Below are 13,960 nucleotides of genomic sequence, written 5' to 3' on the forward strand. Positions count from 1 at the left end.
TACTAACATATATATTAATACTTATAATCTGGATTGTTTATGCCATATCATCATCATTGGTGTCATGAGGCATTCTCGTGTTCCGGCAAAATAAAACGATCGACGAAGCGGAGCGAGAGAGGCGGTAAAAGGGCTAAATATAGCCGGGCCGAGGTGGCGCTCGCTATTTCGATTAGCCCTCGACGCAGACCGTGAAAAATCACGGCGCCAGTCTCACAAAGGCGATGAAGAGGAAGAAGAAGAAGAAGAAGAAGAAGCGGTGCCTCGTCGTCGAAGGATCTCAAAGCGAAAAAGATCCGGCCGTGACTCGGCTCGACATGGGGCCTTACAGCGTTCTTGCCTTTTCCACTTCTTTTTCGTCTTCTTTCCCTTTGTCATGTTATCTTTGTCTTATTTAGCGTCTTTCTCTCTCTCTCTCTCTCTCTCTATCTCTCTCTTTTCTTTTTTTTATATGCCCACAAACTTTGATCGCCTACGTAAGGAGTGATTTGTTATCGTGATGACTTTGACGACGACGATGGATGGGACATTTTGTTGTCGATTTTATTAACTCTTTTAAGATTAAAAGAAATTTAAAAAATAATTAAACGTTAAATATTCCATTTTTATTATTAGATTTAACAACGTAATTGTAATTGTTCATTGTTATGAATGTATTAAGAGAGAAATTTATTTCGTAAGATTTACAAGGGGTTAATAATTGCGATTGATTTTTTTGCCAAAATTTATCTATTAAAAATATAGAGTATACATTCGAGTAACGATAAATATAACATGGAACGTAGATCGAAGCACGTGAGCGCTTTGAGTAGCTCTCAGCTGAAATAAAATAATTGGAAGCTATGGCGCATATGTTAGTTGCAATATTTCATTCTTTAGTCGAGAAGATCTCCGATTTGCCAATATCCGTCAATTGGCAGATTTAATTTAATAACTACAACTTCCATTCGATATCGGATTCTGCGGAATGTTTTATGTAATTTAAAGCGGTACTTTTGCAGAGAGAATATTCTGCAAGTTATCGAAAATATCTCATAATTCTTTCATAGTAAACAAGTAAAACAAGTAAGAATTTCACTTATCTCTAAAAAGTAATGTGTAGAAAAATGATAAAGTAATAATGTTCAAATGTTTCCAACTTTAATACATGACTAAATTGATCAGCCATGCTTTCGCGAATCGTTAAACGTTTTAGAATGCATATGTATAAGAATAATATCGGTTGTACGATTATGTATTGCACGTTCTATAATGTTACTATCTGAGAATTTGCTATCCTAGTTGAATACAACTCTAATCTCGACAACCAAATATATCTTTATAGTAACATGACATTTACCAGGAAACTATATTCAAACATTTCTTTTAATTGAACCGTATTGTACAGACCAAACGGAGAATATATGCGATACGTATCGTATATTTGCGGGATTCGATTAATTCCGCATATCGACCGTTAATTTACAACAGTTTATGTTACAGTCGCATCCTCGGTAGAGAAGGAATTTCTATTGCAACAGTGTGCTGCAATAGAGAACCGTCCCGCGGTCGTATCTATTGCGTCTTTTCTAATTGCCGCGAACACGCAAGAATCGAGAAACAACCCCATAAATTTGCCATTCGTTTCCCGGAATGGAATTAGCAAGCGAACATGTCAGGCTTGTCGAAAGTGGCTTCCGATTTGCATAAAGCATACCGATCAATTATGTGTCGTTATAATTGCGTAAAATATTATAAAGCAGCGGCGCGGATACGTACAACCGGATCGCGAGAGCTGATTAAATTATTAATGGACGCGCAACTCATTGCAAACGGTTGACATAAATTACCGCGAGCCAGTTCGCTATTCGTGCGACGCACACCCGCACTGTCGACGCAATCGATCGTGACGATTGCATAAATGCTGATCCGCGGGTAGGAGGTATGTCCATAATAACCGCACCGCGCACATCAAGAAAAACCTATCGCGCGCGAAAAGTTCCGTCCACGCGGGTTTAACGCGACCGCGATCGCGTGGTGGGTCTCGAACCAGCCCAACAAGGCGAATTCGATCAGCATAAAATCGCATGCGGGATTGTCATCGATCGTGACGATGGTATGTACCCCGTCATATACGTATCTCGCGGCGTCATTTGTTATGTTGTTTAGTTTGCCGGTGATTGTCAAGGCGATCTTACCCCACAAACTGGACATATTGCTGCCGTTGTGTACGCATAAATTATTATTGAGCGACCAACGGGGAATAGCGATGGGCGGTCGTAACATCGAGACACGCCAACACTCATGTTTAGCGACCGACGAAGCCTACGGCCCCGGCTTTTACGATGCATATTTGCACCTATGTCTAAGCACGCATTGGCTCCCCCGTCGGCAATTGTTGCGCACACGTGAATAATCTACTGCGCTTGTCGTGCGATTCCGACCGCTGCTGACAGCCGTAAAAGACGATTAGAATTGCCTGGTTGGCGAAGCCGATACGATCCGCTATTACGGAGGCCTGTTGATTATCGCACTACCGTTAACCGCAGTAATCGCCGAGGGAAATTAATTATCGAAATCCGTGAAAATACTTGACCTCGGTGACTGGATTAGCACGGCGTTAATTATAATTCGTGGTACTGTTGATAATAATTTTATTCCTTGAATGCATATAAAATTTAATAATTAAATTTCTATAATCTCTGAAGAAAAGATATAAAATAAAATTTATATTCGTATGATTTTAACAAGAATAAATGTACACGATAAAAAAAATTAGAATAATTGTTTTACATAAAAAAAATCATATTTTAACTTATGAATAAATATAGTTAAAATGAATAAATATAATTAAAAATTTCAATCGATATCATTTAAATGGCAGAATTTGATTGTTTACGAATTCTCTTTAACTGTTGTATTACGCAAATATTGTAATAGCAAAAATTTTGCTTCACAATTTATGGAAATATAAAAATTTGTTGCGCTTCGCTAGGTTTATTCGTTTTATAATACACTCCAATTACAGGACTGATAATTGCCACTTCATTCGCATTTGAGATATAAAAATTTCCAATATTAGTGAATGTAAAATTTGCTAATAATTAATTGCGATATCCCATGCGAGCGGACTCGAACATTTCTTTTAAACACAACGTTGCGTGACTGATGCATGAGATTGAATCCGAATATTATGACAAAAATTTCAATTCAATTACACGACATTTCGTTAATTTATTTGGTTGCAATGCACATCCCGAGCATTTGAGTTTATTTCGTAAATAGCAATTAATTCCGGAAAGTGCATCACTTCATACGGGCTCTGGCATCGGTTCCAGAAATTCAGACGATTCCGCGTAAACGATGCGGTTATACGCGGCGCTTGCTTAATATGCGCCTTGTTAGTACCGGGATTATGCCCTTCTGCCGCAACAGGGAATTTAATAACACGCCAATAAATTATTGTAAATGTCAATTGCCATCACCGCTTTACGATCATGTAACGAGTTATGCGCGCGGCAATCATGTATGAGAGATCACCAATGACATCAGACTTTTTATCCATTGAGTTATCTTCGTTCAATCGATGTTTGAATGCAAAAAGCCTATCATGGGTGTGTTCCGCTGTCACAACACCATAATGCCGCGGGAGAGACGAGCAAGATTGAATCGAAGCGAGCGACAAGATTAAACCTGGCAAAGCCGTACATGATTCTTCTCTTGAAGTCTTATGGGAGATTCCTTCAATCGCTGTTCTCAGCAATTTTTCTTCCATTCCGAGAGACAGCACTTTGCGTTCCGTCAATATGTCTAGAATTTATTCCAAGATTTATATCACAAGATTAACGGACTTAAGAAAAATGGTCTCTCATGAAAACAAAATTCCGACCTTTTTTTCATATCGTCTTTTCCATCCCATTTGTATTTTGTGTCGTAAAAATTCCACGATGACGAGGACGATAATTTTCTCGTGAGAATATTTCAAACAGGATACACGATAAACTGCGTAACAGTTTAAATGTGCTAATAAATGTACACGTCAATTGCTGTTTTATGAGGGATGCGACAAAGATGCCGGGATAGCGCGCCATGATTGCGTGATTATTGCGACACGTAGTGTTTTGCGTCACATGATTTGACGGGATTAAGCTCTTCGGGGTGTGTGATTCTGTCGGCTTCAATAGTATTATCCCGGATTATGAACGCGCAGGGTAAACTAGGTAATACGAAATAATATCATCCGTTACACGTCTGATGCCAATCCGACAGTTTATCATAGAGAGTATGGTAACGGATTTTCCAGACAATCGAGTCGAGAGAGAGACTAGATGTCGTGTTCTTTGGCATATGAGGATGAAACCGGATGTTTGCCCGGGAGATAAGAAAAAGAATTCGGTTGGGGAGAAAGACTATGATTCCGATGACGATAAATGCTTCCTGCGGAGAAACATGATTTATACCTTCATTAGAATAGTCGTCCCGGACTTCCCGCGTAGGTGGTGCATAATGATGGTTATCACATATATGTGTGTGTGTGTTTGTGCGCCGGTTCTGGTTCGTTTTCCATGGGGGACAGATTGAAGATGCCGGCTATAAAAAAAAGCGCCCGCGCGCGGCGATTGCACAGTCCATAATCCTCAACAATTAATGCATATGTATTTTGGCACATATGTATTTTAGCAAAACGTGCTGAGTTTAGGAGGAGTTAGACAAGCTTGCATACTATTTGAATTATTGGCATGAGATATTTAATCGATTCACGAAATCGAATTAATTTCGTTTTAATAGAAAAATATTGATCGTAAAAAGCGATCGACTTTGAATGAATGTTTTATATTCGGTTCGGTATATTAGCTCTTTTCTATTTTATCTTATACTTAAAAGATGCTGCGATCGATTGACTGAGAATACTGGAAGGAAGTTGAGTTCCATTATACCGAAAGTCTTCAGCTCTCGCATATATTCGGGAGCATGTTCACAAAGCGGTTGCATCATTTATCACGAGATCGAATCTTCTTACCAACTCCTTACACAGGGTGCCTCTTAAGTCTACGAGATGTTATCTATGGATATTGCGGAATATATATTCTTCTGGCGCGATAAAATGTCCGCGATATTAATTACTTTATCATTTTTTTCCCGCCATGACTAAAGACACAAAAGTATAAGTACATCATTTCTAATTGTCGAAAGTAATAAGGACCACCCATGTCTCGCTTAGATACGGGAGAATAGATACGCATTAATTGGACGGAGAGGAGCGACTCATCGTTGATTACCTATTACCGGTAATTATATGTTAACCGTGTATACGTGCTCGTACGCGCCGCGCATAGATTCTGGAACCTGTTCCCCTACTGCCAAGCACATTGATTCGAATCGCCTGCACATGCTCTTGCGTGTGGTACCATATTCACGCCTTCTAAACTTTCGCTACCGGAGCAGATAGTAGGAGCAATAGTCGTAAATATTTGCCGGGGTTTACGGTATTGCGTATTATGTTGGACTCGCGGCCATGATCTTTTTTTTTCTTCTACCGAGGCTCCAATCGTATTTCAATTTTCCATTCCACGGGACATTCTCGTATGTGAGAAAACGGCCAGCGGCTGTGGTGCATTCGCTTGGCATGGCGGGCCTCTCGTCGCATATATTGTACATATAGTGAATAATGTCGCGCGAAAGCCGATATCTCTCCCGGCCGCCTGTCATTGGCGCCGCAATAACGATCATTCTCATTTTTTGCTTGGTTTCCGGTGACAAATCGCTCTTTGTTGCGAAAGCGGAATTAATTGACCTATTGATTTATATCGTCCCCTTTTGTCTCGAGTTTCACTTTTACGTCCCGCGGACTTGCTCGCGCCGATGATATTTTGCTTTTTTTGTATCATAGAGCATCAACGCCTTTAGTCGATGGGGTTCATGATAAATCAACTGAACATGTGGCTGATTGCTATCGGCTTTGGCGGGACGATCCGTACATATATGTATTAATTGCCGATATTAATAGCCATCCGTTAGAATGACGAACGGGAAGAAAATTGTTTTGATTTGATAAGGCGACGATTTGATTCTATCAAATTTATCCGATAAATGATACGTACATATAATATTTTCAGAATGCAACAAACTGATAAATTAAAGCGCGTTACTAATGAGGGGGTCACATTGATCGTCTATACTCACGCTGCACATGTTGCATTCGTGTCGGCTGTAAAGAAGATATATAACGGCAATATATTACCACTGCACGAATTATTGACACGATAGCTGTTACTGTTGCTGATATAGTGACCGTCTTGCCAAATACGGCAACGGGGTGGCGATCAATTATTGTGCAGGATATCTCTATGCAGGCGATAGAATACCATCCGTATGTATAAGCAAAATTGGCTGAAATATTTCTTTTTGCAATAATAGGTCTTTTATAAAGTAATTCAGCTTCCACAAAAATTGATGTAGCTTTCAATTATCATTTATCGTACTGCTGCGTCAGTTGATAAATTCGTGCGGAAAACAGCGTCGCTAAAGGCTGAGCTTGTAATGTTTTCGCGATACCGCTTGTATTTCAATTCCTCGTCCGTTGGGACGTTTCTGGGTAACCGCGGAATAATTCATCGGGACAGTCTTCAAGGAGTTGTTTCGAACTCGGTCTCAGCGGATCGTGAGTAATGCGCGGCAGGGGCCGATATTTCTTGCCGGCGGCTGTGTCGCTACGCTTCGCAATAACAATTATTTTCAACGATTCTTTTTTTTTTATACAATTACGACTTGGGAATTGACGGAAACGGAAAGCGCGGAAAAGCAGAATTGATGAAGTGAAATAACAATCTCATGTGCGTCGCGATTTATTTCGGGCAACGAGCGGAAGATATTTGCTCATTAGCCGAAAAATTTTCCGACTAGATAACATTGATCAATCGATCAATGAAGACTCGCGTGATCATACACGTATGTCTCGAAATATTTATATCAGAAATGTATCTCTCAAGAATTTTGGAGTTCTTTGTTCTATGAAAATTTAAATTAAATTTAAACTCAATTTCAAGATTTTTTTTTTATTTTAATTTAGTGTTATAAAAATAAAAACATTAAAAATAAAGTTAAAAATTAAATAATACAAAAATAAAAATTAATCAAATTTCTTTAAAAGATAAAATTTCTCCAAATATCATTATAACCATTATCATTATAACTAAAAATAAATTTTAAATTATTTATGAAGAATATTCTAGGACAATATTTTTTTGAAGGATATTATAAGATAATATATAATAATGTAACATAAATTATAATCATGTGTTTACTCAACATCTAAAAAAAAAAAATATTACGAAAGATACTCTTGCCATCGAGATTCAATGGCAGTAGTGTAGCAATTGTAAATCTTGCGAGCAATTAATCGAGATATAAAATGCAATGCCATTATCGTTCGTTTACGATATGTTGGTTTATGATGAAACTAATTGCGCAAGGAGCGATCGTTTCCTTCGTTCAGGTAGAATAACGGCTTATACGTAGATAAATGCTGCTCATTAAAGAAGAGTCACACAATATAAGATGCATGTCTACGGTGCATTTTGCAGTCATCGTGACTAGAGCTTATCGGCTCTCGCGATCATTCTCAGAAATTTAATAGACACATTCCGACTTTGATACTCGCCAAACGATACCAACTCGCGTTCTCGCGCCGATAAAACGTTCGTGCATTTGCAGATAAGCGAGTTAAAGAATCCGCTTTTTGAAACGTTACGAGGGTGAAATCCCCGTCTATCTCGCAGAGCAGAAATCCTAATTCGTCGTTGAAAAGAGAGCTCGATTGTGCACGATAAAATTTCCGTGTGAAAAATAATTTAGACGGTAGTTTATGAGTGTATAGCTTGCGAGATTTATAAAGAAGACAATGGTGACATTCGCGATTGTGGTAAAAGACTGACCTAGAACAGAGAATAAAATTAATTACGATACACGTTTCGCGAGTAAGAGAAATATAGTATACGAGATACCCCGAGAGCGATTGCTTTACAGATAACAAGGGTATCAGACAATAAATTTTGAACTCAATTTAAATAAAGTTTCAATTTTACTCTCTATCTTTCTCTTTCTCGCGTGTTAATATATGTATAATGTTGAGATAATAAATTTCAATCTAGAAGAGAGAGAGAGAGCTATTTAATTATTGATTAAACAATTTTAAATTTAATGACTAATTAAGAGAGATGTCAAATAAGTATATAAATATCTTTTATAAAGCGATAAATTTCATTTAATGATTAGCAATTAGGTTTGAAGTCAATTGAATTAAATCCTTCGAAATAGAAAGAATGATATTATTTAAGATCTTCTAATTCAACTTCAATATGCAATCAATATTTAGAACAACGAAGGGATGACCCGTTAGATTCAATTCTAACTCAGCGTTACGCAACCAAAGTGGAGATTGCATCGGGAGATTAACCCAGGGGATAAGGCCATTACCAGGCACGCTTGAAATTACTGAACATTACATATCGACGCCAATTACATTTGGCCTCTTGAGCATACGTACATACTCGTACGTACACGCGTGCAAGTGTAGTATGAGAGTTGAGACAATTGTTCCGTTTATATTACGTACGTAAATATTCGTAGATCTGTAAAGCAGATGACATATATGACGATCCAAGCAGATCATCACCAATTACGAAGATCGCACGTGGTATTGCATCTGTAAGTAGATATTATCCTATAATCAGTGGCAGCAACAAAAGAAAAAAAATTTGCTCTGCAAACAACATATTATTTACAACACAATAATTGTGAGAATTAAATAATTCGATATATAAATACATGAAGCATGAATTTACATTTCATATAAATTTTGTACGTGTGTGTATCAAATATTTGACCATTATAAATTGAATCTTATTCTCACCAACATGTTTGCATTTTTATTTTAACTCGTAAATTTCAGTATTAATAACAGCATTAAAAAATAATAAAGCATTAAAAAATGTTTGATAACATACACAGTATAAAAGAGGATTCAGTTTTTTGCAACGCAATATTTTATATTAATTTTAAATTTCTGGAGAATTAATTTTATCTAATTGTAAGATGAGTTAAACATTCGCGGTGGAAGAATTAAAGTTGTTCATTAATCACTATAAAGAATCGATTCTAAGATCAACGATTTAATCCCAATTTTAAAAGCTAAAGAATGTTTTATAATCGTGGTTTTAAGTCAACGCGGCTTATGTGACCCGCCGCTAAATGGGGCTTTAAGTCTCGCGTAAACCGAGCGTAAGTAGCATGAGTAGACTCGAGTTTTATAGCGGTTACGCGTCGAAATCACCTTCTCTCATACGGGGGGGCATACTCGCGTGCTGCAGATTTTATGGTCAATAAAAACGAGTATCACCCGTGAGAGGTAGGTACACTATGTAAGACCTTGGTAAACAGAGTTGCATGTACCAAGTAGCTGTCTATGTCGTTTTATTATTTATGATAATGTAAGTATTTATTATTGTATAAAGATTTAGTGCTAATTTTTGTTTTAAAAATTCACCATATTTTGTTGTAGTACCTACATATATTCTGACTTTTATTGTCGCAAATTTCTTTCTCTCTTTCCTTCTTATTTTTTAAATAGAGAAAAAAATTTCAATAAATTTTTTTCAGTGTTTACTTCCAATATTTTCAGCTTAGGAAAATGAATTTACCATATAGCCTGCGGCATACAAGCACCTTGGACTTAAACCTGCTCGGTTCAGGTCTACCTTGTGGGATTATTGCAAAGCGCCACGATTTTGCGAAAATTTCGTGTCTTTATAATATGCACGATGGGATCGATTATTGGAGCCGAGATAGGCAGTTCCGCAAGGTACCTGCAGAAAATTGAGCAATTATATGGTATTGCGTGAGAACCGGGCGTCCATAAGGCAAACTCTGCTAGTGGGTTCGCACTGGCCGGGCCGATGGGACATTTACAATTAGTATCGATGTTGGAGCAACCTTAATCGTGTGCAATTTATAATGCGTACGACGCGGACAACGACTAGGTGCGCCGTCATAAATCTGCCAAGCCGTGGCAAATTAAATCATTATCTGGAAGCTGCAAGCAAATTGCGCTGATGCTTACTCACAAGCCCCTACACATTTTCTGTTTCTCCTGTGCTCTGATAGATTCTTTTATCCGTCTTCGCATTCCTTCGCCCGTCCATTTATACGCCATTACCACGATTTTATGTTCACGCGAGGGAAACTTTGTGCAAATGTTTCCTCTTCTTGCAGCTCGCGCGGTCGACGCGGCGGTTTGCGCAATTATAGCGCGTAGACTAATACACATAAATTTCAATCCAAAATGATGATAAAAGGGTTGCAGCAGCTGCAACTCGAGGAGAGAACGTGCGTTGTTTTGCCCCCAGTTTCCGGAAAATTTTCAACTTTCTCAACGGTGTAATCTTCGTTACACAGTCGACACACCACTTCGTTCCTCTCAAGTGTTGGAAACATGCACTGCATATGAAGAGCGTATATCTTGCTTAAAAAGCATCATATCGCCAAGAAGAGACTTCAAAGAAAATGAATATTTTATAAGTTATGTAAAATAATCATGAATTATTACATTCAATTTAATATATTCTAAATATGGGGAAATTACATTGCCCGAGTCAAAATTTTTTTCCTATCTTCGATCTCAATGTTCTTAATTTATACTTTGATACTTTAAGTTATTAAATATCAAGTTATTCTAAAAATTCCAATATGTAACCTCAAATTTTTAATTTTAATTTATTGCACGAATAATTTTTTATAGTAATTAGCGTGGATTTTAATCTTTTTTTTAAAAGATTTTTTTACAAAAAATGCATTTTAATTCGTCGGTTTCGAATAACATAAATAGCATTAAAAGTAAACGATTTTTGAAAAAAAAGAAGCTTACGATGAGAGAACTGCTCTTGTCCTATTGAATTGTCATTGACAGTTTCAGTTCACTTCGTCGCGATATTGGTAAAAGAAGTGCATTTCAGATACGCAATAAATCGCTCCTGAAAAATTGGCGTGTATGCTACAATCAGAGTATTCGACCTGATTTCGAGCTGTTGGCCGTGAGTTGTCGACCGGATCCATTAATTAATCTGCACGATAAACTGATTTTTAAGCGCAGGAAAAAAAAAAGACACACGACTCTTATTGCTTTCATCAGCGAGCGTTAAAGGCCGCAGGACACAAGATATATATTTTATTTTCTTGCTGTCTCGCAAGTCGCAATAACTCGTATAGTTTGCAACTGCGATTCGCTACAGATTTGCTGTCATATAGCGGACAAGCGCGTATGATATGATTGATTTCAAATCACCGTGGAGATTATAGTCAAAAGACTTAACGAACTAAAGCATGTTTCGTACGCTGTTGGTTTAAGAGCCATGAATGCTTGAGTCGTTCGCAAATAAGATAACGCTGATCATTCGCTTGATGTATCGGTTGTCTTACAGTGCCGCAAAAGCGGCATGTGGGTCTCTCTCTCTCTCTCTCTCTCTCTCTTTCATGGACAAAGAGATTTTGTCGAGCTGAGTTGTGTCCGAAACTTTATGTTCGATCGCCGACGCGCGCATAACCAAGCAGATATACAATGCTGATTGCGCCGCGCACGTGTCCGACAGTTCATAATTTAACCGACAAGACCCTCGTGCTCGGATTCTCGTTTCTACATATGGACGGTTAATGCTCGACAGTCGTCGACAGTACAGATTTTATCTCTCGTTATACTCTTCATGCGATTCCAAGTCACGGCGAATGCATTAGATCGCCGGTAGCGCAGGGAAGTTGCCTTCCGTCTGCAAATTACAGCTGACGATTCAATCGCACTTGCCACGTTATATCAATTCAAACTTTGCTCGTTCCATTTAAGTTACTAACGTGATCCGACACATTGCAACACGTTGCATCATAGAGCATGCAAATGATCTTCGCGTAATTTATCTAAACATAATTAGCTTCTCTCCCACAAATAAAATTAAAAAATTTAACTTTATGCAATTTGTTATAATTTATCTTCTTCTTCTTTTTTTGGATTACAGTAAAATTGAATAACGTTTACATCATTAAAGTAGATCGGGACAATTCTTCATAAATTTTAAATTCTCGATTAACGATTGCGAACGTGATGTGAATATTAGTTTGTGCAAACACAGTGATTCGAAAAGTCGAAAGTATAACTCACCAGACCATCGCAGGCAGACAGGGCGACGCGGGAATTCCGATGGCCCTTAATAAATCCCCGATAATGACATTTGCTGCCGTGACTTTTCGCCGGGCTGCGGACGTGCAGATCCCGTTTCCGCCTTTCCACAACCATCGCGCGGCCAATGAAGTTATCGGTAGCTGTCAGTTCGAGGTGATACTCGTTACCAGCTACTGTCACACGATAATGAACGATTGGTCCGTCCTCGTGATGATGATGCGTAACATTATGCGAGATTAAGTTGCCTAGGTGATTCACCTTCCGTGGTATTACAATCTCGTGATCGTGTAAATGTTGCTGTAAAGTATATAATCCTGAAAACAAAAACAAAAAAACATAATCGATTGAATATGAGAAAAATTAATATCGCAAAAAGTGTTTTTATTTTACTCGCGATTTCAAGTTTCTTCTACAATTTAATACTTTTTAATAGCTAAATGTTTATATAAGCAAGCAATTGAATTTTTACGCGCATTTTTATGGTGCATATATAAATAAAAGTATAAAAAAATACACTTAGCCTTACACAAGTTTCATTTAATATTATTCTCAGTAAAACTTTGGTCGATTTATAGTGAAATAATATACCGGATACTATCAAATATTTATTATTAATTTCATTCAAGCAATAAAATATAACGTTTATTATATTAACCAAGTGAATAGGCTCGTAGAAATTAGATATCCGCGTAAGAGGTAGTGAAATTTTTAGCGGACTGATTGCTTTAAATATCTGAGAGGATCGGAAAATGAAAAGCGGTTGATTCTTCTTGCGATAATATAGTAATAGCGATATATACACTACAGTTACGTATCGTGAACCTGCAATAATTTGCGACAGATTTAGCATGCACTCGAGCACCGGTTATTACGTTCAATTAACGCCTTCTTTAAGCACCGCCGCTAAGCATCGCTGACGATGCCCGAAGAGATAGATGACCGAATACCAAGTCGACCGGTCGGCCAGTCGTTTCTTCCTACGTCTAATCTCTCATTGTAACGATTCCGCGAGATTATTTTGGATAACAAATCTTCGAGTCGAGAAGGTAAGATCACTGCTAATGTCTCGGAACGAATGGTTCTAAGTCTCCTGTGTAAATTACGCGACACAAGAATTAGAGACTGACATTTTACAGCTATAAAGTGACAAAAATCGTCTGCCGTCAACGGTCAGTTATATGTGTATCTGTTTGTACTAATTATATTTTGCAACGAGTCTTTAATTTTTTGCGTCCAATTCTTGAAAAGTTTACTTGCGCGATGAAAGTGAATTGTGATTCGAGCGGGCGATACGACAAACCACATCGGTAGCACCACTGGCCGCATCTTATCGATTGATCGTCTCTATTCTTGACTATTGTTGCTGATGATCTAACGCTTAATGGAATAATTGTAGTTAACCTCTGTCCATGGTGAATAAAAAGAAAAGCACGCAGTTGAGAACGCAGACGCGATTCAACTGTGGCAATGTGTCTTCATATAAGAACCGCTTGACAGCGTTGTTATGGTCCCGTCTGCATACCAACTGCGGACATCGTTTGCGGAAGACGCCTGGCTTTGTATTTTTAACATTTTAACTAAAGTCAACAATTAAACCAAATTAAACTTTAATCGCGATTTCTAGAATTAGAAATATAATATTTGAATAAAATAATTTATAATTTATAATTTAATCAATTTAAATAATTATAATTTATAGTTTATAATTTATTTATAATTTATTTATTATATACATATATAATATGTATATTTAGAAAA

General features: G+C 37.6%; 1 protein-coding gene across 5 annotated transcripts in view; it reads right to left on the bottom strand.

Moving 5' to 3' along the window:
- The window catches only part of LOC126849671 (A disintegrin and metalloproteinase with thrombospondin motifs 7), a 42,477-nt gene that overhangs the window by 9,752 nt on the left and 18,765 nt on the right, over nt 1-13,960 (bottom strand). For 4 of the 5 annotated variants that reach the window (XM_050591765.1, XM_050591735.1, XM_050591745.1 and 1 more), the window contains exon 3: nt 12,182-12,516. In XM_050591765.1, the coding sequence (XP_050447722.1) occupies nt 12,182-12,516 (335 nt within the window). Of the gene's footprint in view, nt 1-12,181; nt 12,517-13,960 lie in introns of those variants that run through there. The other variant, XM_050591775.1, reaches the window with a different exon arrangement.

The sequence above is a fragment of the Cataglyphis hispanica genome, chromosome 1 (assembly GCF_021464435.1).
Source record: "Cataglyphis hispanica isolate Lineage 1 chromosome 1, ULB_Chis1_1.0, whole genome shotgun sequence".
NCBI classification, from domain to species: Eukaryota; Metazoa; Arthropoda; class Insecta; order Hymenoptera; family Formicidae; genus Cataglyphis; species Cataglyphis hispanica.